A 24623-nucleotide genomic window follows, 5' to 3' on the forward strand; every position below is an offset into this window, starting at 1 on the left:
GGTCGTTATGCAGATGAGGTCCAGCTGAGAGCGCGGGAGGCCGCCTGGCTCGTTAGGCCGCGGCCCGGCAAATGGCTCGCTAATGTAACACTGCTTCCTGGTCTAATGGAGCCCTGTTTTGCAGAATTATTTGTCTTTGCTCTCCGCGGGAAGCCGAGGGGGGGCCACCGACAGTGAGGAGGAGAGGAGGAGGAGAGAAGACAGTGAATCCTTATCGACCTGTTACTGAGATATTTCCTTCTTGTCACACAGTCATAAAGCCTTTTAAAATAAATAGTGTTAAATAAACCATCACACACTTGCCACAAGTGTTTAAATCCACCGAGTGTAAATGATGACAGAGATGGATGGATTGGATGGAAACTGAGTGCTTGTTTTACTGTATTGACTGACTGTGTTTAAAGGTGATTGATTTGTCTGAGAAATAATCATTACTCATTAATAATCATTAAATGATTGATGACTGGAACAAGACATTCTCGGAAACAGCAAGAACTTGACCTCTGAAGCGAAGCTGACATTGTCATCCAACACATTCGAGTAACGTCAGACAGTTTGTGCTACTTATAAAATGAGACTACAGACAACACAAGTTAAAAATTACATTTAAATGTGATGACTCTATATGACCTATATAAGCAAACCAGAACATCAGCGAGAAAACTTGCCTACTTCTGTACAGTTACTCTTAATGTCTCTCCCTGGATCTGATTCCCTGCAAAATCAGACTAAACGATTTACAGCACAAGACCTAAAGAACCCATGTATAACTTTTCCCAGGCAAAGTTTGCAGTGAGTAGTACGGTCAGCCACTTAAAAGAAAGCAGGAGGACATTTCTCTTCAGAGAAATTTTTTTTTTAACATTATATTTTGTGGTTATGGCTGATACTGGGGCAGGATCAGCAACAGATGGAGAGAACTGCAGGATTTGAGAGGATTCAAAACCAATCCTTAATTGGCCCTCATCCTCCTTGATAGGTATGTAATATATTGCGAGACATTGTTTAACATCAATATATGAATTTACATTGGTAGCTCAAACAAAGTTTACTTTAACATATTCATAGATGTATAAAACAAAAGACACAGCTACTGTGACATCAACCATTGGTTTGTGGGCTCCCATTTTGAATCCTCAAGTTTGGCATTTCTGCGGTCACCATCTTGTTTTTTTGGAGCCACAAGTGACCATATTTGGGTGAGAGGTGGATCTGACCAACTGTGGCCTGTCGACACTCAAAAAGCTCTATATGTAATTATGCGTAACTTTAAGCTTTAAAAAAATGTAGACAAGTGAATTATATGAAAATTCATCCCTGTACAGTTGTCATGAATGTAAACTAGCCACAGAGACCAAACTATTTTTTGTAGCAGGCTGCAAAGATGTTCATTTCTGCTGCAGTTGGGTGTTTAAACATTGGAGGTCTATGGGGATTAACTCACTTCTGGAGCCAGCCTCAAGTGGCCATTCAAGGAACTGCAGTTTCTGGCATTTCCACGTTGGCTTCATTTTTCAGCCCAAGAGGCTGCCACCTAGTCGTATTACGGTTATTAATCTTACAAATAGATATAGTATGTCATTTATTCATCTTGCAAACAGCTGTGTTTAAAAAAGAAAAATAGTATTAAAAATAAGTTCTTAACGTCTTCTTTCACTCGCCTCTGAAACAAATGCACGCGCTAACCAGATCATGATCCTTACCACACGAGTTGGTGGTGCACATGGAAACAGTATGGCTTTTGTCCACAGGAGCCACCAAAATAAACACAAAATGAAAGTCTAATTTTGTTGCTTTAAAGATGAAAGTTCTGCTTGACCTGATCCAATGCCAACTCAAGCTGTATTAAAGTAACAGTGTGTCTTACCTCTGTCGCTGTGGCCCCTCTTGTTCTCCTTGCTGTAATCCACTGAGGTCACATCTGTCTCTCTGGCCCCGTGCACCACACCAGGTGAGTGCCCCAGCACATTGTGACTTGATGACAGGCCGTCATCATGTGGGTCTGAAATGAAAATACAAAGAAAAGTCAAAGAGATTATAACTTAGAAAATTTTCACAGGTGCTATCACTGCTACAGCATCCTTAATTTTTGTGAGAACACTTTTACACTGTTAAATATACGTACGTGTGTTTTCCGCAGTGCGTTCTGTGTGAGACGGGGAGCTTGACACACTGCTGCTGTGATTGGATGACATCTGAGCTTCCTCCAGTGAGGGAGAAGGGGAGGGGCTGTCACGCACTCGCTCCTACCGAACAACAAAAACTTATTATAGTGACATAGTGTGTTTACTTTGGGAGCAATACTTTCCTAGAAAATTGTGTAACAAATAAAGTTTGTAATGTATTTTATGCTATTATTTTAAAGCCTTTGAGGCTGATTATTTTGCCTAAATGTAGATGTAGATACTGAATTCTGGGTGGGATAATCTTAGATGAGTGCAAGAGGAAAATGCAGTATGTAGATTGTTTAAGAAAATAAACTTTATTTTGGTTATTTATACTTAGTACTTCATTGGATTCAGGGACTGTGCATCTCTATCTACTGCCTTTCATTTTATCTTCAATTACTCTTTCTTTTATTTAGTAAAATCAATTTAAATATATGATTTAAACATAGCACACCACATTGGGTGAATTCCAGTTAGTGCTACTCTGCGAAGCTACACTAGACTAATGGTAGTTACCTTCATTGGTGGATCTAAGGGAGGGGCCGGCGGGGGGCATTACCCCTGTAATATTGCTTATTATGCTGCCTCTGATTGGCTTACCCATACCCTTAACCAATTTCACGCTTCATCCCTAAACCTAACCAACCCAACCAACGAAGGCCACAAGTACTAGCCAATCAGAGGGGGCTTAAGGCAGATCATTCCTTCGCCATGCCCATTAAAACAGATGTTTTTCAATTACGTAGAGTGCTACAAGTAAAATAAAGTGGGCCTACATTTCAATTAAGTGAAGGCTAGCCTGTGGTAGCTAGCTTTACCTTTACAGACTATATCTGTGCAGATGCTGATGCCAGATTCTACAACCCAGAGTTTGTCTCAGAAATCCTATTTTTTTTATTGCACATTAATTTTTAAATGGTAAAACTGGTATCAAAAAAGTTTCTGGGCTAAAATTATTCTGACCAAATACCTTTCAGCTTTGTAGGGCAGAACAGAGTTATCCACAAATCACCTGTAGTCAAAATTAAACCATATTGTTGAAAGGCCTGGAAACATCATATGGTATTTTACATAATCTGGTGTTTACAGAAGAATTTGGCGCTCATTTCAATACACCTCATAAACCATCTTTGGGACTCAGCCCAGTGTTTAAAAAAAAACAATGGTCCGCATCGTTAAAATTATGACCGGAGATGGTACTTCCTGCTACTGATGAGGACATGGTGTAACGTTAGACTCTGCAAGGACTGACGCCCACAATCTGAATTTTTTGGCAATAAATAAATCCTTCCAAACCTCCTTTAATTAGTCTGAAACACAGGACTGCTTTTAAGCAAAGGTAGCAACTTGGCTGGGACAGTCGGAGTTTCTGTCCATGTGCAGGATATCTCAAATATTTATAAATAGATATGGGATTGGCCTCAAGCCAGAGAACAACTGATTACATTCTGGTAGCGGTCCAGATATCCACCAGTAGACAATTACCAGTTTTTAGCCATAACCATTGGATGAAAGTAAATCTAAATTCAGCCAGCTAAATTATTAAATTATCTTGGATTCAAGAGTCATTGGGTGTTAAAACTGAGTTAGTGTTATGTCTTTTGTTTTTCCAAATATCTAATTTGTGTGTAATGTAGCTATAATTCTGATTTCATGTCATGAGATCGTGGGTGTCATACGGACTCTGGCCGGTGGTCAGATCCACCGAGCTGATGGGCCTCTGAGTTCACCTTAATGACGGAGGTGGGAGCCCTGGCGGGGGGCTTGGCGTGGAGCTGCGCCACGTTGGCCATGCTGGCCAGCGTGCTCAGTCGGTTCATCTGGCCCATCGCCATGGAAACCGAGGCCGGCGCCAGACTGGCAGGGATCAGAGGATGTGACATCATCATGAAGGGCAACTGATCCAGAACTGGTGGGGGAGAATAGAATAAAATAGAATGGAGAGGTGTTGAAGGAGGGCGAGTACAGTAGAGTACAGTAAGTGTCTGTCGCTCTTCGTATAAGGTCAGACCAGCAGCTCTGTGTAAAGGCCAACATACACTGTGCACCCAACATGAAACAGGCCTCGTCTCTCTCTTCTTTCACTTTTGCTTCAGTTATATTTATCCAACACAACTTAAAGGCTCTGCGCCGTCCTGTGCTGTGCACTGAGCTGAAAGCCTGCAGCGTCTCTGCTTCTCCGAGGACAGGCTTGAAACCGGACACCAATGTCATTCCTTTGTGATGTCAATATTACCTGGATGACTGCTCTGCTTCTAAACCACGACTTGAAAAATGTGTGCATGTGCGTGTCGGGGGTTTAGAGATGTGGAGTGTGGAAAAAGATGAGAGTGGAGAGGCGAGCAGAAGAATAAGGGAGGGGGCATGGCTGAGACACACTCATCCTGCTTATTACAACACCAAGATGTAAAAACAGTGATAGTCTAAATGTGTTTTTGTGATGCTTCAAATGATTTTCATAAGTGTCACCTGCAACAACTCAAAACACAGCCTCTGTGGAATCAACAAAAACTGGCTAACTTTTCCGTCAATGCCCCGGTGTTCTTGACGATAATCCAACACGTTTTCAGCGGTTCAGACCAAACTCTTATTATCTTGGACAATCTGTTGTTTGCACTCGTCTCTTTACGACAAGCATCCACTATCTTTAAAGAAAATCCTTCCTCTCAACAGCACCCTAGTGGGTTGTTGCAGTCCCTCTATTCATGAAACAAACAATCCAGTTGGGGGGGGTGGTGGATAAAATGACATAAATATTTATCATTTAATAAAAGGAAAAACAAAAACAAAAGAAACACAGGGAGGAAGTGGAACAAAAGAAGCTGATGGCAGTCCTGGTGCTGGGCCAGCAATGCACGCTGGGTAATTATAAACACAAAGGAAAAAATCTTGGACTCTATTCCACACAATTGTCACAAATAATAGAACGAGTGCATGGAAACAAAAAAAGGCTATCCAAAGAGGAGAGATGAAATAGAACAAATAATGGAGGGAGAGGAGAGAAAGAGAAGAAAGAGAGAGGAAAAAGGCAAACTCAGAAATAAAGAGTGAGGCGTTGACTTTATGAGTCGGGCTCGCTGGACATATGTGCAGTGCTTTTGTGCATTTGGCAGATTAGTCTCTCACTTGCCCAGAGCAGAAACCAATCCAAACAAAAGATCTGTCTGAATGGAGCTAAATAACCAGATGCTCCGACAATCAACTAGCAGCCAACTCCAAATATTAAGCCTTGGTTAGAAACCAGCACTCCACTTTTTGTCCCCCCCCCCCCCCCCCCCCCCCCCCCCAACCTCAGCCCCACCCCCCACCTCTATAATTTCATTTTCACTCTCCTTCTTCTTAACTCTGTTTTTATTTCCCCCTCTCTTCACTTTCTCTGCCCTCCCATCACTCTCTCTTATGTTTCATTAAAAAACATCAAAAGTCAAAGTGCCTCTCTTATGTTTATCCAAACAAACCATTACTGTAAACAAACAGTTACTGTAAATTTCCCAGAAGATCTTGTTAAATGCAGAAATGGCTGCTCCCCGCTCTTCCCCGGCCCATAAGGTGTCACACTCAGCATTTGTGAGTGTGTGTGTGTGCGTGTGTGTAATCTGAGATTGCCTTTGTAGTGGTTAAAGCTCTGGTAGGGGCCTATCCTTCCCATAAGGCCGTGGGTGGCTGTATGGAAAAAACACATCGTTTCTTATGTGTGTATGTATGCCTGAGCTGTGTGTTTGTGTGTGTGTGTTTCCACTTGACTCTATCATTAACAGTGATTAAGCTTTACAGGTTTATAATGGCTGGTGGTAACCATGCCACCTAACTGCGCACAGATGCCGGCAGTCGTAACTGAGTTTATACAATGGTAAACAATGCTTAAGACTGGGAGTGTTTACAGACATGGGTAGAGAAAAAAATGTACTACACACACACACACACACACACACACACACACACACACACAGTCAAAGCCAGAAACAAGAAGTAACAGGCTCAAACATGCTGTAATTTCACTTTTGCCTCCTTCTAATTTATAAAAAAAGCACAAGGACACTTTCCTCCCTTTCATTTCTGTCCTAAAGCCTCGCAGTATGCGCCACATGTTAAGTGTGTGTGTACGCGTCCCAGGTTAATAGCGTATTCCACACAGACCCCCATAAGCCCTGTCATCTGTCTAAACACACTGATGTCGCTTTAACCTGTCGATAACAGTGGGGGCGGCGTGTCCCATTTGTTTGTGTGTGTGTGTGTGTGTTGGTGTGTGCATGTGTGCGTGCGTGTGTCCGTTCCGCCATCGATTGTCCAGCATTTGTCGTTTGCATTCAGGATAGTGAATTAGAGAGAAGACTATTGATTTGGCTTCAGCCTCTCATCTTATTCATCTCTCTATCATCCCGGTGCGCTCGCTCTTGTCCACTGGTGCTCCGCTTTTTGCTGGCTGCTCTTCCTTCACTGCACAGCCGGGGAGCAGTGCAGTAAAGGGAACAGTTTTAATATCACACGACTAATTAATATACCAGCACAAGTAGCCAAAAGGATGTGAACACTTTGCTTACTTAAAGACCCTTTCCAGTGAAAATCAAGTTTTAAAACTGGTTAAATATGATGTTTTTTATACACGACAAGACATAATGTGAGTGAAATAAGCAGTAAACGCCATGGCTGAGCATTTTCACCTTGGAACTGCAGTGAACCAATGACAGTCTCAAAAACACAGATTCAGACAGCCATGGTTTCATATGTCACAAACCTGAGGGACCTGTCAACTTGCATATCATTAGCATGATGCTCTGCCAAAACAAGGTGTATGAAATGAAAAGCCAGGCGCTGGTACGTATCAGTATTTTGCAAGCTAATTTTCACTTTCACTTATACTTGTCAGAACTGGTGATCAGGAAGAAGGTTTATCTAATATTAGCAAAACATTATCAGCTGTTTGATAACGTAGTAAAGCAAAAGGTTCATGTTATCCATTACCGTTTACAAGCAAAGGTTTGTGCGTTTGACCAGCAGAGTCGAAGGTGAGCAGGTGCGCTTTTGCTACAGATGAGCAGCTATAAGGGGTGGGTGGAGATAGAGGCTGGTCTTAACTTGCATATTCATATATGTGCGTACTTAATGAGGCAAGTTTGTTAAGGCCCAAACACACTAAACCAGCATCAAAGAACTAGTAACGATGAAGGCCGACTGTTGCATCGCCCCACGTCGCCTGTGTCTCAGCCAAAAAGTTGCAACTTAACTTTATTTGTATAGCACCTTTCATACAAACATGCAGCCCAAAGTGCTTCACATGGCAAAACTGGAATGACACAGACACAAAACAATAAAATATCAAAAAAGCAAACCAACCAAAACAGAACAAACTAACAAAAGAATGATTAAAACTCCATAGAAATAAAATAGAATAGAAAATGAACAGGGGAGATAAAACAAGGTAAAAACCAATGGTTAAAACATACAAATCAAGACTGTAATGTTACACCACATTAAATGACAGATTAAAAAGGTAGGTCTTTAATTTATGTTTAAAAATAACTGAATAATAACTGAAGACAACACAAAGACTACAGTCAATGGCCAACTAGCACGTACGCTCTGCACCTGCGTGAGAAGAAGTAACTCCCCATTCCAGCAGGTAGCGGTAGTCTGTATTCATCATTGAAAAAAGGAAAAGCGACAGGACGGATTCAAGACGCTAGTTAGCCAGTTAGCACGTTAACAACCCAACCCAATGTTGAAAGAACAAAGCATATTCTGCTAAAGAGCTCAATGGCTCAAAAACAATCTAACCTATTATAACAGATTTGCTTTCATTTTACACCCTGCTGACTTTGGCATTTATTTGCTTTCCTCACTTCCGTTTGTCTTCTGGTGCCACCGTCTCTGACAACGATTCAAGATGCTGAATCAGCCAAAAAAAGGCGCCAACTATTGCCAACGGTGCAGGACACACTGCCTCAGGCAACTAGGGCGACAGAGGCTCACCAACAGCCCGACACTGACCAACAGCTGACCGCCAGCTTGGTGTGTCTGGGCCCTTACATCATGGAAAAAACTTCTAAATGTGTACTTCTGAAAAACAGCCATGAGATTCTAGGGGTTTAATCGATCCCAGGAGAGGAACTTTCATCCTTAAAAGTAGAGACTTTTCTTCCCGTAAATCCTGATCTAATGTTAGTCAATACAAGAGGCCCATGCCATGTAGAGCATGAGTAACAGATCTGGTTTGGGTCTGCGCTCTCTTGATGTCGTGACTAATATGTACTAATGATTTGCGGGCAACATTTTGAGGCCACAGAGCGGATGACCGACTGTGTTTTCTCAGGAAACATTTCCTGAATCTTATTGAATCCCACAAGTATGCAAACAAATCAAAGCTGAGGGAAATATTCGTCCTTACGGGCATTTATCACAAATGGAAAAACACAACTGGTAATAAAAAAATATGATGCTCTCTATGTTTCTGATGGTTTGGATTACCTGACCCAGATGTTTGTTTCTCTTCTTCTGAAGAACTAAGTCATCACTGCTGTAGTTTGTTTTTCATCCACCGTCGCTCAGAGGAAGCGTACCGGCAGCAGAGGTGATGTCACATCCTGGTTTTAATCAGCTCAGTTCAGCAGCCGCACATAAACACAGCTGCTCAAGTCGTATTGACTTGGCATCACGGATGTGTACAGACAACAACCGTGCGATGTGTTATACGACCATAATTAAACATTTCACACAGACGCGTGTGCATGTGTGCGGATGGACCAACGGATGCCACTCACCCAGTCCATGGTTGTGGTCCCCGTTCTCTCCGTTTGGCCCACCATGTTGCTGGTTGCTGTGGTAACCAGCCATCGCCTCCAGCTTGATCTTCTTGGCCAGGGCAGACAGATCTGAGAGGGAGACAGATATAGAGAGAGGTGGAAAAGGGAAGAGAAGGACAGAAAGAAAGAAAGAAAGAAGAATCAATAAGAGCCAGATCAATGGCCCCGGTGGAGGATTAGAGCAGTGGGTAGGCAGGAGGTTGTCATGGGAAGACAGAGGCCAGCCATTCATTCTGACTGCACCGCTGCACTGGCCATTTAGTCTGCCAGGGGAATCGGCAGTGATAGGAACAAGCCAAGACATTCATCTCTCCCACACAGGGACATCACATCCCACAGCACAGCACACAGGATGACAGTCAGTGGCGGCAGCAGCTCCACCTTTTAGCCAGAAAGCACTTCTTTATCAGTACAAATTAGACACATTAGAAAAAAGTGAAGATACTTGTTAATAGGGGTTATGCACTTTTGGATAAAATGAAATGGAGAGTGGTAAAATGTGGCAGCCACATTTTAATTTGTGCCTTGAACCCCAGAAGGTAGTCTGACCCACAAAGCACCCTTTAAAACTCCATCTTATGCCACAGAAAATTAAATATCTCTTGCGCTAATACAGACAAACAGTGAATTATTAAAGTTGGACAAAGCACACAACTGTGCAAACACGACTCAGGAAACGCAAACAAACCATAAGTCTTAATTTCCTGATCTTGGATACAACTAAACATTTGCAACAAACTGAGCTGCTGAGTGTTTTCTCTTCATTACACAATTGGTTTTCTCAGGTGAATCGTCCATCCGTCCGAGACAGCCACAACAAATTGCTCCTTTTCTTCTCATCTTCTCTCCCTCTCTTCCCTGCCATCTTCCCCCGCTCTCCTCCCATCCCCTCTCCTTACTTTACCTTTTCAAATGTCAGCATCACAGCAGGACATAAGCCACTGTGTTGCGTGTGTGTATGTGTGAGTGCACGAGGGTGAGAAAAAGAGACTAAGGAGGATCACATCAAAGATTTCTCCCTGCCTTTTACGCTCAAATGTCCTCCCTCTCTCTGTCTCTTTCTCCCCTCTCATGTGGCCAGCTCTAATCAGTAGCGCTGACATTGCCGCCGTGCCCTCTCCTTTGGTGGAAAAAGACTCTTTTCCCACTGAGAAAGATGCTCTTGAACACTCACGCATGCACAACACACACGTATACACACACTCACACACACACACACTCAAGCACCTTTGAACAGTGAGAGGAAGCGGAGCTAACAGAAAATGGCTTCTTTTGAGGCGGGGAATGAAAAGATCAGGTTGCAGTGAAGAGCACAAAGCCAAGGGCAACTTTGAGAGCGGTGAGGTGCCAACAATTACTTTTCTGCCTTTCTCTGCGCTTCACACACACACACACACACACACACACACACACACACACACAACACCACAATGGGGACTGAAACACACAACTGTTTGTGACAAGAACAAGCAGCACTATGGCCTTTAGCAGGCACTTGACTGAGGCTGTTCAAAAATACAAAACAGACTCTGACATTACAAATAACCAGTTTTCCTTCAGACATTTTTACTCACCTTTTCACCTGCCACTACATTGAAAATTTTAGTTAGCCTAAAACTTAATTTAATTCTTTGAGAGACATTTAATGGGCTAGTTTGGAAAAGGGGAACTGAAAATCTTAAACAAATTAAACATATTTTAATTGCTGTGTTTTCAAGCAGGAGGCTTTTAAGGAAATTATAAAAATTGATTTCAAAGCGGTTTCAGAGGCCCAAAGATTATGAATCTTACTCAACTTAACAGAGGACTTTGTGTACTTATAATTCAAGAAAAAAGGCCAACTTGCAAGTTATGGGTTGTTTCTCATGTGTCAGCAGCGTGTATGGTAATTTTATTAATCAACACACAGGTCGCCTCTCAGAGCCCCGCCTCCTCACACTTATTGATGATGGGTAAAATGTGTCATTATAGGGGTCTGCAGGAAAAAGGTGGAAAACCGCCTCCCCATCCCGTGTGTCTACTCTGCATCAGCAGCCTGCTCTATTCTTTAAACTGATGGGAGTAACTCAGCTGGCTGCCAGGTCATTGCTTTCACTTTCCGACAGCTGAAAAGAGAACAGAATCTGAACTTTGCCAGCAGCTCCTCTGAGAGCTGGAGCAACAATGTGTCACTAATTCACTGTTTAAAGAAGCTGGTGGAGCCAAAAGAGGGATTTCTGCTGCGACTTCTGAGGAATTACAAACCTCGACCTTATGAAAAACAAAAAGGGGGGTTGAGAGAGTCGGAGAGCCTTTTTCCTTTTAATGGGTCTTTGATACAGAACACTGGAAGGTGACCTGAGTGAATGTAGTTCATGCCAAATTACTGAAGTTTGTATGTTTTCTCTTCAAACAGCACAGATATCAATTACACATAATTAAAAATAGATTTATATGAGTCAAAGCTTATTAGAAGGAGTAAATTATATTTCTTGCTTTACTTATTTAATTTTGCTCATCATTTCATTCATTAGTTTATTCTGATCAGTTCTTTTTTATATTTGCACATTTTACACCTTTTAATTAAAATACTGTGCCTAATTACATATGTGCCAGTAACTGCAATTTCTTTCCCATACATTTTTATTAATATATATAGATATATCTACTTCCCCATGTTTTTTTGTCCTCAATACTTAGACACAGATTCTGGTGTGTCATTGACTGATCATCATTACTGACGAGTTTTGACTATAAAAGTGTGCAAATTCTTTGATTGGAGGCATGTAAAGGGACAAAAATACTTATTTTTCACTTGTTTGCTGTATCTTCAGTTCACCAGATAAACATGTGTGTGATTCAGAACACTGTATTTGTGGTGTAGAGATCTGCTCCCTGATAGTTTTCTTATTAACATGCTGAGTAGTGGACTATATAAAACCTAAATGGGACTATTATGGAGAAAATAAAAAAATACAAAGAGCAGAAAAAAGGGAACAGTTTGTCAAAGTTGAAGGTAATGTTTTTGTCAATCAAAAAAGGCAAATAAATAAAATCTTAAAAATTGTTAAATCTAATAAAACTAATTTAGATTGTGACTGGTAATAAAATAAAATAAATTAAAACACAAATAAAATATTTAAAATATATATTTTTCCACACTAAAGTGCACATTTTGGATCTTGCATATGATGTCAGTCACTTTAAGATGCACAGTGGACACCATAATTACACGGTGTCAGAAATTATTCCTCTCAACAGTGGTAGTTTAGTACCTCTGAGCACCTGTGTGATATTGTTTCTGCAGCACATGTGTGCACATGTGTACATATGTACTGTATGTGCGTGTTGAGGCCTGGGTGGTCACCTGCAGGAGGCATGATCCCAGCGTGCATCAGACCGCTGTGGGACAGCATGTGGTGAGTCCCGCCCTCTGTCACACTCTGCAGCCTCTTGGGCGGTCGTCCTGGCCTCGAACTGCGGGCAGAAAGCACAAGTTAACATTAGTCATTAGGCAGTTTAATACTTAATACTCCCCTCAGTCAGTCAGGTTTTCATGCTGAGACTGAGATGGGTGGCCTGGGTAGAGAAACTGCCCTTCAGTCTGTAAACCTCTGATCCTGCTGAAGTGTCAACAAGCAAAACACTGAAACCTGACCGGTTCCAGGAAGGCTGCTGTACAGCAAATCTGACCTCCCTGTGGATACCAGCAAGCAAAAAAGGAGTTTCCCTATGGCATCAATAAAGCACCTCATTACTGTTCAGCTTACTCATTCATTTGTTTGCTTATTAAATGTGTTTGCTCGTCTCCTTTCCTTTCCATCCTTTCCTCACTCGGTCATTCATACCACCCCCTCCCCCCCACCCCCCCCTCGCCATGTCACAAATTTCCTCAATAAAGGCTGCGACTACAAGCAGATTCACATGGTTTGATTGAGCCGGGCATGCTCAATCAATCCTGGAGGAGGTATGTGAAAAGCTGTCAGACATCACTTTGGCTCTGACTAAACGGTGTGAATGTCCTGACAGGGGAAATGACACGGGCCACATCAGGCTTAATGACAACCAGCGCAGCTCATCTCCTCTCATACCAGCCTGACATTGGATAACATGAGTCTGTGGGCGAGTGCGCGTACGAGTCTGTGAAGAGTGTGTGTGTGTGATAATAAAAGACACAGTGAGTGAAAGAGGGGGAAAAAGAAGATCGGGAAGAAGAGGGTGTGACGTGGACAAGAGAAACAAAACAATAAAAATGTAAAAGGAGATGAGATAAAGGGGAAGATGAGGAGATGTAAGGTGAGAGGAGAAAAACGAGAGTCCAAGAGAGCGAGAAAAGGTGGGAAAGAGTAAAAAAAAAAAGGAGGGAGAGATAGACTAGCAGCAGCAGCAGCAGCTTCCTAGCGTGGGGTGTCTTTGAGCAGATTTTAATTAGAATCTAATCCAGCCGTCATTAAGGCCCCATAAACGAAGCTGTCAGTCAGGAGATTAATGGCGCCTCATTTGCATATTGCATATAATTCATCAATTACCCAGCAGAAAGGACCAATCCCCTGTTGACACACCCACTGGCTGAGAGAGGGGGGAGATGGAGAGAGACAAAAAGACAGAGAGAAAGATTGTGTAGTCACTAACTGTGGGAGAAAAACAGGTAGCTTGAGTGTGTGTGAGCGCACATCACTGTGTGTGTGTGTGTGTGTGTGTGTGTGTGTGTGGCTGTGTCTGGTATGTGTGTGTGTGTGTGTGAAGTGTTCAAAGGTTAATTTGATGAGCCGATGAGCTCCACAGTTCCTGCCCTCAGTTTTAATGAGTTGTTATTATTGTCTCTTATTATGGGCCCAGACCGACTGGGATGTGACAGCTGACATCAGATATCACACACACACACACACACACACACACTCTCGCACACACACACTGGCACGTAGACAGTGAGAGAGAGACACTCAGGTAGACGTACGCATATTCACACACACCCTGACAGACAGACAGCAGGAATGTGCAAGAGGGATGAAGTTGTAAACGTGTGCAGCCGTGGGAGTATGTGTGTTTTTTCGGGAGGTGCATTCACATCACACACTTTTTTTTTTGGCAGTGCATATAGAGCAGCATACTGTGCTTCACAAAAGCAGGAAATTTATTTTTAGGTCTAAAGTTTGAAGGTAAAGCAACACACTGCAACTGATGTTGAAACACCTCAAATGAACACACACTCACACACACACACACACACATATGTACACAAATGCAGAAGCGAGCACCGGTGGGGGGAAATAAAATACACAGAGACCAAAGACTGTGGTTGGTTTTTACAGCAGCCGCTTCCCTTTCCCTTACTACTGTTTATTTGCACAAACTAATTAATGGCCTGTGTGTGTTGTGTGTGTGTTGGTGGGCGTGTGTGCCTTTGTATATGTTGCATTTTAGGGGGCATAAAGAACTGGAACCTAATTTTGTGTTTAGTCTGCAAGTGCGTTGATACATCAAAGTGACCCGTAGAGGGAGGTCTATGTGTGTGTTGTGCATGCGAGTGTGTTTTTGCGAGAGTGTGTTTGTGTGTGTGAGGTTGGAGAGCACCGGTTCCCTGAGGTAGGATTAATGAAAAAGCCTTTCATGGAAAAGTCATCAAGCTGAGGGGATGGAATGAGAGAGAGGAGGAGGGGGGGGGGGGGGGGGGGGGGGGAGAAAACAGTTCATTGTGCATGTGCGTGTGTGTGTGTGTACAAGGTGTGTGTGTGTGCAGAGGAGGGGGTGTATGGCTTATGACCTCTTTGTCTCAAACTTTAATTAAAATCTCACCCAGACGTCCTCCCTCATGCCAACGCTCTGGCCACACACACAAATACACACATTAAAAAAAAGAGGTACTCTGTACATTGAGTTCTGCCCTCCAAGCTTAGATTAGTGTGTGTGTGTGTGTGTGTGTGTGTGTGTGTGTGTGTGTGTGTTACCTGAAACATGAAACGCCAAACATGGCAGCTGGAGCTTAGCACAGGTGGAACAGAAACAAAACATAACAAAGATGACAGATCTCTCTCTTCCTCACTAACACACACATTCACACACACACACACACGGAGAGGAAAGAGAAAAGTAATGAAAGAAGAGGAAGTGTTACAGTCAAAACAGTGGAACAGCTACTGGCTTGGAGGGACTGAGGTGCTGATAGGTAGCAGCTGTGTGTGTGTTTATGCGAGTATGTGTGTGTGTGTGTGTGTGTGTGTGTAGGAGAACTAGCTCAAACAAGATTTTGTTTGGAATATATTAGCGGCGGTTTACAGCTCCCATGCTCCCATCCTTTCAATCTGTGTTTATCACACGGGTTTGTATTCGCCGTCACGGTCCGGTTTGATAAATCATATCGTCGCCGCTGTGCGCAGGAAGACTTGAGCTGCTGGTTAGAGAAGGCAGGGAAAGATTGATGTTGTGATCTTCCTCTCAAAATCGAGGGCTGGAAAAAAAAAAAAAAGCTTTATGCGCCATTGTTATTAAGGAAAGCCTGTGTGATGATGTCATGAAAGAAGCAGGCAGGACAGCACACACACAGTGACTCTCACACACACACACACACACACACACACACACTCACACAGGACGTTTGATCATGGCAAGAATCTGATCTCCTAAACTGATACTGCCTTGCATTCCTCTCCCACATTCCAGGGTCAAGACGATGTCAAGTTTGTGTGTATGTGTGTTCAAAAGTGAGTGTGTGTGCTCAAAAGTGTGTGTGTGCACACGGTGTACTCCATTAAAACCTGTCATAGTAGAAGACACGGAGGCCCTCTCTATCTCATCGTGCTCTTCTCTATAAAACATCAAAAGAGTGCAGGGGTTAAAGTTGAGCTAATCACCCCATCCTAACACACACACACACACACACACACACACACACACACACACACAGCCCTCCTCCCCTTCATCCTAACGCTGCTGACTTTGACAGTGAGTTATGGCGTGGCGGTGGGGCTCGGCTTTGAGGAGTCCACCTTCCCACACATACACACAACACCGGCTCGCCGCTGCCAACTCGCATGGCCGAGGTTCGCCACAGAGAAACACAAAGAGCAAGCTTTTGTTGCACTCCGCAGGCCACTGCGTCTCATTTATCATTCATCATTTCATTTAACTAACTTTTTTTTTTTTTTTGGTTTGTTTATTCTACACCTGCCTCATATTTGTCTCTGCTTCTGTAAATGTTCCTGCGTGTGAGAGCTGCAAAGAAACACATGCGAACTCAGGACGTTGTCGAACGTCAAGAGTCAGTTAACCTAAATTACAAGGAAACATAATTTCCCTTTAATCTCCCGTGCGATCTGGCCATGGTTTTGAGTTTTCTGCTCCCACCCCAATACAGTGGAGGTGAATGGAATTTGTTTGTGGTGTTCACACCCTTGCAAATGATATTTCAGCAACCTTTTCCCAGAAAATGTCCCTCTAATGCAGGATAACCATCGCAACACAACAGTTTTATGAGGACTATTTCTTCAGAAGTCCTCCGAAAACCGCTATCTGCCTTCTCTATGTTATCTGTTCTCCAGAGTAACATGGAAACTGTGTCTGGAAAGGCACTTGTCAGACCACCACAAACAAAATTCCACCTCCATTTGTTGGGCTCTAAGCAGGAATCTTAAAAACAGACATGGGTGTGAGTTTCGCTTCAACATTGGGGACAAACACACATGAAGCCAGCCAAAGAATTTTGTGCACCAACACTTCATTTCCTGCATTATGGGGATTTTTTTATGCACCAATTGCAATTTATGGTACAAACTTCATCAGAATGAAAGTCTTTTGCCACTTTTGTGTTTTTAGTGGGCGGGCAAATGCACATTTTAAATACTGAGGGAGACCTTTCTCTTGCATCCCCTCGGAAATCTACACCAATGGAAAAAAGACATCTTAAAATGAGGGCAAGCAAAAACAAAACTGTCTGCATGGTAGATATCAAGTGGCAAATGATAAAATATATGTGTAATTTATATGAACCAACCCTTTAAAGTAGCACTGCCAAGGAAACACGTCCTCGCTGTGTGTAAAAAATGTTCACACGCACAAATGCAGAAACCATGTGCTGTTGTTAACACATGCTTTGTTAAAAAGTAACAAGAGATCATGTTACTTCACCACATTAGTAATATGTGGAAAGGTGGCATTTGTGTACTCTACACAAGTATAGATGCACAATATATGCACGCGCGCACACACACACACACACACACACACACACAGAATTTGACCTGAGCAAGCTGTTTGATGTGTGTTCCTAACAGAGAATGAAACTGTTCCTTTGTGAGGGAGAAAGAAAAGGACGGAGGATCAGGTTGCCTCCTACACGCCATGTTCTCTCTGTGGAACTAATGTCATTTAGCAGCAAAGCCAGCAAACACACAGGCGTGACCATGTGAGCTTGTGTGTTCAGAGATGACAGAGGGAGTGTGTGTGTGTGTTTGTGTGCCACCAATGCATGAATTATAACTAGGCTTTTGACTGGGGGTGAAGTCGGCCCTTCTTCATGGTTTGATGAGTCAGTGGTCAAGGTGTGTGTGTGTGTGTGTGTGTTTGTGTGTGTGTGTGTGTGCACAGCAGGGATAAATGAGTGAGACAGAGAGGAGGAGGAAAGACAATGATAAACAGAGGATATTTTTCATGACCTCTGTTTTGTTTTAATGTTAAAAAAGAGGCAATGAATGAATAAACAGGAGGAATTCATATAAAGCACATTTTGTTAGTCATGTTAAACTATCAGACAAGGCTGTTACTTCCCCTTCAAGCCTGTCCGACTGTACTGGACTGGAAAATAATAAGTGATGGCTGTCTTAATCAGTAACAAAAACCTCACTGAGCCCTGACGCTGTCACAGAGCTGTAACATCATGTTCTTAGAGATGAACTTTTGGGTTCAGTCGGCAGGGCCGGGCCAGTCCCCGCTTTAATGACACCCATGTAGAGGCCCACTTTTACCTGCTACTACTGTATGTTTGCTCCAACCACACCAGGGATTACTTAGAAACTTCTACTGCAGGGGGCTGATGCTAATGGCCACCACAGCACATTTGAAGCCTTCAGACAAAGAATCACGGAAGTCGTTTGAAGATTTCAGACGAGTGATGTTTTCAGATCTCATTAACTAAAGGCTGTTTGAGTGTTGTGTGGATAATTAGAGACGGCGGAGGCTGTGTATTTTCAGCGGTTGTATAACAACGTTCCCATTAACACCTGACATAGAAGAATTCCCAAAGCAGCCAGAAGATGCATCTGGATTTTGTCTTGGTTGGAGGGCCTCAGATGCTTAAGCACAGGTGTTAATCCATGCACATGGAGCTGGAAGCTGATTCTCATAATGGCTTGTTTCTTTTAAAAGTGTTTCTGGTTTTGCTCAACAAGTCAAAGCTTGTTTCAAAGCTCCAAGATAAAAGTGGAGCCAGATTAAAGCATCTGAATAATTTGACCTAAAACCAAGAAACATAAAGAAGTAGAAAATAAGTAGTTAATACTTTGCAAATTCAGTTTTTTTGGTGTCTATCGCTGCACATCTTGACACATCCCCTATCTGTATTTAATGGCAGGTGTAAATTGGATCATTCATGCTCCAAGGAGCAGGGATTAACTATCAAACAATATAAATTCCCCAAACTAAGGCTAATCCACACTCCTCTGGATTCAAACCCATGCTGTTACGAGCATGTGGTCTGCACAACAGCAGACTGAGGCACCAGGAAACCACAAATCCCAGCCAATTTATAGCCCTTTATCCAAACATCTCTGTGGTGCACTGGATTGATGACCCATGTAGTTGGTCACCAACGGAGTTCTGCAAAACAGCTAATTTACATAATCGCATCATAAATACCGAGAATTCATTTAATCATCTCCTCTGTTCTGATGCTCAGGGCTAAAGAGTGTTGATATGATAAGACAGCGAGTTATTAAGGAAGGAGAGAGAGGCAGAGGCAGAGAGAGAGCAAAGGGATCAGCGAGTGAGTGAGTGAGCTTGTCCTGATTTAAGCTGCCGCTTGGGGCCAAATGAAAATTAATTAATTTCTGTGAAGAATCAATTTCTCAGAATGACAGTGTCAGATTCAATGTGTGCATGTGTGTGTGTCAGAGAGAGACTGTGTGTGTGTGTGTGCATGTCAGAGAGAGCGGGAGATCACAGCCTACGATAACATGACAAACTTTTAAAGATTTTTTTTTTATTAGGATTACTAAAATTCATTATCGTCAACACCATCATCACCATCACAGTGTTTATCACCCTTTAAAATGGTAATTAGTGACAGATGGGCCTATATCTGCAGTGATGTGGGGAATAAAAAGGGGCAAACTGGACGTCCAGTCAGCCATCATCATCAAGCGGTACACAACCAAACAAAAACAATTCATAATTTCAGATCATTTCATATATTGAATACTCCTTTTATCCCATATAGTTACATGTGCAACAGCGTCTAGAAGCTTTTAATTTAGAGAAATGTCATGCAGATTTTAGCGTAAACCCAAGTACTCAAATATTCACAAACAGTAGGACACATAATGTCATACATAAAACAACTGCAAACAACAGGTCTTTGCAAACTAATCAGTAATTATCAATGCAATTTGCAAAAAGTTATTATTCAGATGTTTGTCATGATGTGCAGAAAAATTCCACAGTGTAAAAATGGGTGGGTAAATGTCCCTAAAATCATTTATGTGCCTTGATACCCAGTGGTGTACCGGAGGGTAAATGCAGGTATGCGGGTATACACACTTCTTTTTCTAGCTGTTTACATTATACCCGCCTATCAGCCAAAATGTGGAACATATAGGAGGTTATACCCACTTCCTCCATGGTTATCTACCCACCTCATCAGCTACCACCAAACCACTGATTATACCTCTTTAGATAACCCCACCTGCTGCACCCACCCCCTTCACACATAAACTGGGCAGCCTAACCCTAACCGCATCACCATCAGGGCTGCGTCCCCCTCTACTCACTATATAGTCCCCTATAATGCTCCCTATACAGATGAGTAGTGAATGAGTGAATGGTTTCGGACACAGCCCGGGTCACCCTCTGTCACCCCTCCACATCCTGCTCCTGCTCACCTTGCGTTGGTACAGTCGTTGTAGAGCGTCTCGAAGTCCTGCCTGGAGATGAGTTTGCACCGGTTCACCCCGGGCTGGATGGCCCCGAGCCCCCGCAGCACCCGCACCTGCTCCACGTTGCACACCACCGGGGCAATGTCCAGCCGCTTCAGCTTGGTGTAGACGGTATGCAGCCCGCCGACCAGGTGCTTGAGAAACACGTCGAAAGCCTGGGGCAGGCAGATGAGCTCCGTGTCTTTCACCGTGAACGACGCCAGCTTGGCACCTTTCACCTCCACCAGTTTGCACTCGTTGTTCTGCGGCGTGCTCTCCACGGGCGACGGGGTGGCGTACACGGGCTTGCTGGCGCTGCCGGACACCGGAGCTCCTCCGGGTTTCAACGGGGTCCCGTTCGGTAGTACGAGGTCCGCCCTGAACTGGTGCAGCAGCGCCGGGTGCGCCACCGGAGGAGCCGGGGAGGAGGCGGCGGAGGTGGCCGCAGGTGGCGGAGAGTTGGTGGCCGGAGAGACGGAACTCGGCGCCGGGTGGTGCCCGAGTGTGGCGGCGGGGAGCAGAGCCGGAGCAGCCGGAGTTGCCATGGTGGTCATGTCCGAGGAATCAGGAGAAAAGTAAACTTCTAAGTGAACTAATTTAAGAAAAGTAACTTCGCCCAACAAATGCGGTTTGTCTGCGAGAGGCAGCTGCGCATTGAGGAGAGGGGGACAGCAGAGAGAGGAGACAGGGTCCGTGTGTGGAAAAAACACATCACATAGTTGAATGAGAAAGAGAGGAGGCTTGTCTCCGAGCTGGAGATGCTACTGTCACATTATCATAAAGAGGTGGAGCCTGGGTGTATTCTTAGAGAGTGAGAGACACGTTCACACACAGGGAGAGAGAGCACAGATTAGCCTACATAAACTTTGGATAAGCCTATTTATGAACGCCTAACCAATGACACTTTAATATTAATGCTCCTGATGGGACTCAATCTGTCTTCCTTATGACATCTCTAAACCTTCATGGCATCGCTGTAATCTTCCCACAACATCGTTTGTGACTAATAGTTGTATAATTGTATTATCTTTGGAAAAAAACATAGCTTGATTACTGTAGTTATTTGTCTTGAGAGTAAATATTCTCCATGTTTAAATACTTGTTAATATGAATACCATCAGAGAGACTTTGTTTAAGCTGATTATAGAGTGCTGAGAAATAAAATACAAAACAGACCTGAAAGAGAGAGACATAAATTTGTATAGAGGCTTTGATAGGAAAAAGATAACAACGTTGTGAGATATAAGAAAAGACACCTGCCAAATTACTAGTACATCCACGTTAAATGCTTATTTAAAAAAGGTAAATCAGGGGCCTTTTTAGAGGACGTTTTACCTTTGTATAAATAATTTATGTTGCCCCTCATTCCAGGGGCGGATAATGAGACAATGGGCTCCTGGGCACAGATATGAAACAGCCCCACCACCTCTCCCACACAGGAGCAAGAAACAGACTTTGTGGTGGTTTGCCTCTTGTTTTGTTGTTGTTTTGTGTATATTTGTAGTCATTTGTGTCTCTGAAAGGTAATTTTGTGTCTCTTCGAAGTCATTTGGAGTCTCTTGGCTGATTCATGTCAATTCGAGTAACATTTTGCAGGTAAAGACCAGGGGGGTGACACTTTAGGCACAACAGCCACTTGCTTATGGTTAGAAAAGATTGTGTTTGGGTTCAAAATACTTCTTAAAAGGATGTTTTACCTTTGTTTAAATACTTTATGTTGCACGTGAGTCCAGGGGCGGATAATGAGACAATGGGCTCCTGGGCACAGATATGAAACAGCCCCACCACCTCTCCCACACAGCAGCAAGAAACAGACTTTGTGGTGCTTTGTCTCTTGTTTTGTTGTTGTTGTTGTTTTGTGTATCTTTAGCCCTGTTTCCACCAAGCAGTACAGTACAGTTCAGTTCAGTTCGTTTTTTTCCATTTCCATTTTGAGGCTCATGTAACCACCGTTCATACCGTGGAGAGTTTTATTAGTAGACTGTAACTATAAAATGAAAGAATGTTTTGCTGCCTCTCACAGCAGCTGGAGTTGCAGAAGAAAATAACTTAATTCACTGGTCCCACTGCCGGCAACTTTAAAGGTGGAACGTTAACTTGTAGTGTTACTCAAAGGACAAGTTTATGATGTGAATCCATCAGCACACCTTAAATTTCAATACGACAACTCTGACCATCACTTGACAACCCCACCCACATTTAAGAGTACTGTTTGTGGTGAAAACTCTAGGGTCTAGGTACCATGTGTCTAAAGGGTTACCTTTGGTTCCATACTGAAAGTGTTTTGTGGAAACTGAGCTTTTGTCGTTGTGTGTGTGTCTCTTTAAGGTAATTTTGTGTCTCTTAGAAGTTGTTTTGTGTCTCTCTTTGGTTGTTTGCCACTTTTTGTAGTTACTTTGAGTCTCTTCCTGGCTGATTCATGTTAATTTGATTAACATTTTGCAGGTAAAGGCCAGGAGGGCTGACACTTTAGGCACAAAAACCACTTGCCTATGATTAGAAAAAATCTTGGTCTTAAAATACCTGGTTTTGGTGTATAAAAAGCTGCTGGAAATGCAGAGATGTCTTGGTAAAAAAACAGCTGCCTTTCATGGCACTGCCTCCGATGGAAACAGCCCCACCACCTCTCCTACACAGGAGCAAGAAACAGACTTTGTAGTGGTTTGCCTCTTGGGTTGTTGTTTGTGTATCTTTGTAGTCATTAATGTCTCTTTGAAGTCATTTTATGTCTCTCTTTGGTTGTATGTCACTTTTTTTGCATCTTTTTGTAGCAACCTAGCTTCTCTGTATCTCTCCCAACTTTACATCCACACCCCCACGCGCTCTCAGGTCTTCCTCATCCATACACCTTGCTGTCCCACCAGCCCACCTGACCACCATGGGGTCTAGAGCCTTCAGCCGCTCTGCCCCCCACCTCTGGAACTCCCTCCCACTGAACAGTCATCACATCAGCTCTCTCGGCACTTTCGAATCCCGCCTCAAAACTCACCTCCTCAGTCTGACTCCTGTCTGCCAAACACATCCATTTTTTACATAGACTTGTATTCACTGTTAACTTGTTTTGTTGAAAATGTATTTGTTATGTTATTATTATATTATAATTTTTTTTATGTTATTTACTCCTTATCTTGTTTACTTGTTTTAATCTGCTGTCATTTTCTCTACCATTACCTGTAAGGTGACCTTGAGTGTCGTAAAAGGCGCCTATAAATAAAATGTATTATTATCATTAGTTATTGTGAGTCTCCTCCTGGCTGATACATGTTAATTTGAGTGACATTTTGCAGGTGAAGGCAAGGGGGGGGGGGGCTGACACTTTGGGCTCCTGGGTCTGTGCCCGGTAGGCCCATTCAGTAATCCATCCATGTCTCATTCCTGCCGGGTGCCATTATTTGTTATTATTGTAATGTTGTTTGCACTCCGCACCGTAACGATCTTAAATCAACAATAATTAGAATCAGAATTTGAATGAAAAGCATCCAAAAAAGAGTCACATCAGATAGATGAGAGATTGTACAAAAGCTCATAAGGGGGCCAATAACCTTGTCTTGACAAATTGACCCCTTTACCTGTTCCCTGTTCTGTTTCCTCATCCAGTCCCCACACACACACACACACACACACACACACAGAGGCACACACATTCCCATCATTTACATATGGAGCTCGCAGTCCTTTCAAAGTGGCTTTCACGGAACATTGTGTTGATAATGATCTTGGTCGTGAGGGAGAGAGAGACACAGATCTCCAGAGACCATCTCACCATAAGACAAGGGGGAAGAGGATAAAACTCCGACTGTACTCCAACTCAAAGGACTTTAACACTCTTTTCCTCCCGACACCCCCCCACCCTCTCTCTCTCTCTCCAATAAGCCCTCTTGTGTTTTTTAATTGGCAGAAATTAATCTTTAGGATGTAGATGGTAGATTTACATTCATTAAAAGTCAAGAGAGGAAGCCAGGCTTGATGCTAATCAAATCTGCTTAATTATGCTTAACATGAGTATCTCCAGGGGAAGAGAGAGAGAGAGGGAGAGAGAGAGATAGCTAACTCGAACTTTTTACTTTTTGCCTTTGATAACTCCTGCTGAGTATGGCCTTTTCCTTGCCAAAAAGAAATGTCACGACTCTCTTTCTCCATCTGTAGAAAATACACCGATAAAGCCATCAGTGTTAAGCAGAGCTGATTCATGTGGTAAATTCCCACCTTAAAGTGTTTAATACAGTGAAACGTTCAGTTTTAACCTCCCAGGCTAGTGCACTGCAACTTTTTACACTTGTGGCGACATCTGATAATAGATTTACTTTGCACCTTCCTTAACCTACAAAAGGTGGCATAACAAGGACCTGATGAGTAATATGACAGCCGGTGGAAATGATTTGTGATTACACCCTTACATGCTAGGTTTTGCTTAATTTTTCATTTAGTTCATCCATCCACGGTCTGCTAAGCAACCACAGTGTTTTAAAAGAACCCTGTTAGCAGTAGGTTGCAGGATGCCCTGGTGGGAAATGACTTTGTCTCACAACAGGAAGGTCACAGGTTTAATTCCT

At 43.0% G+C, this 24623-nt stretch overlaps 1 protein-coding gene across 2 annotated transcripts in view; it reads right to left on the bottom strand.

The window, feature by feature from the left end:
- Positions 1 to 20842, bottom strand: part of dachc (dachshund c) — a 30138-nt gene extending 9296 nt beyond the window's left edge. The window contains exons 1-6 of one of the 2 annotated variants that reach the window (XM_033612441.2): positions 20038 to 20842; positions 12315 to 12424; positions 8927 to 9037; positions 3899 to 4077; positions 2126 to 2246; positions 1868 to 2002 (exon numbers count right to left, since the gene is read on the bottom strand). In XM_033612441.2, coding sequence (XP_033468332.1) covers positions 1868 to 2002; positions 2126 to 2246; positions 3899 to 4077; positions 8927 to 9037; positions 12315 to 12424; positions 20038 to 20624 — 1243 coding nt within the window. In that variant the 5' untranslated portion in view covers positions 20625 to 20842. The remainder of the gene's footprint in view (positions 1 to 1867; positions 2003 to 2125; positions 2247 to 3898; positions 4078 to 8926; positions 9038 to 12314; positions 12425 to 20037) is intronic. The other variant, XM_033612440.2, reaches the window with a different exon arrangement.
- Between the last annotated feature and the right edge of the window lie 3781 nt (positions 20843 to 24623).

This window comes from Epinephelus lanceolatus, chromosome 17, assembly GCF_041903045.1.
Source record: "Epinephelus lanceolatus isolate andai-2023 chromosome 17, ASM4190304v1, whole genome shotgun sequence".
Lineage (NCBI taxonomy): Eukaryota > Metazoa > Chordata > Actinopteri > Perciformes > Serranidae > Epinephelus > Epinephelus lanceolatus.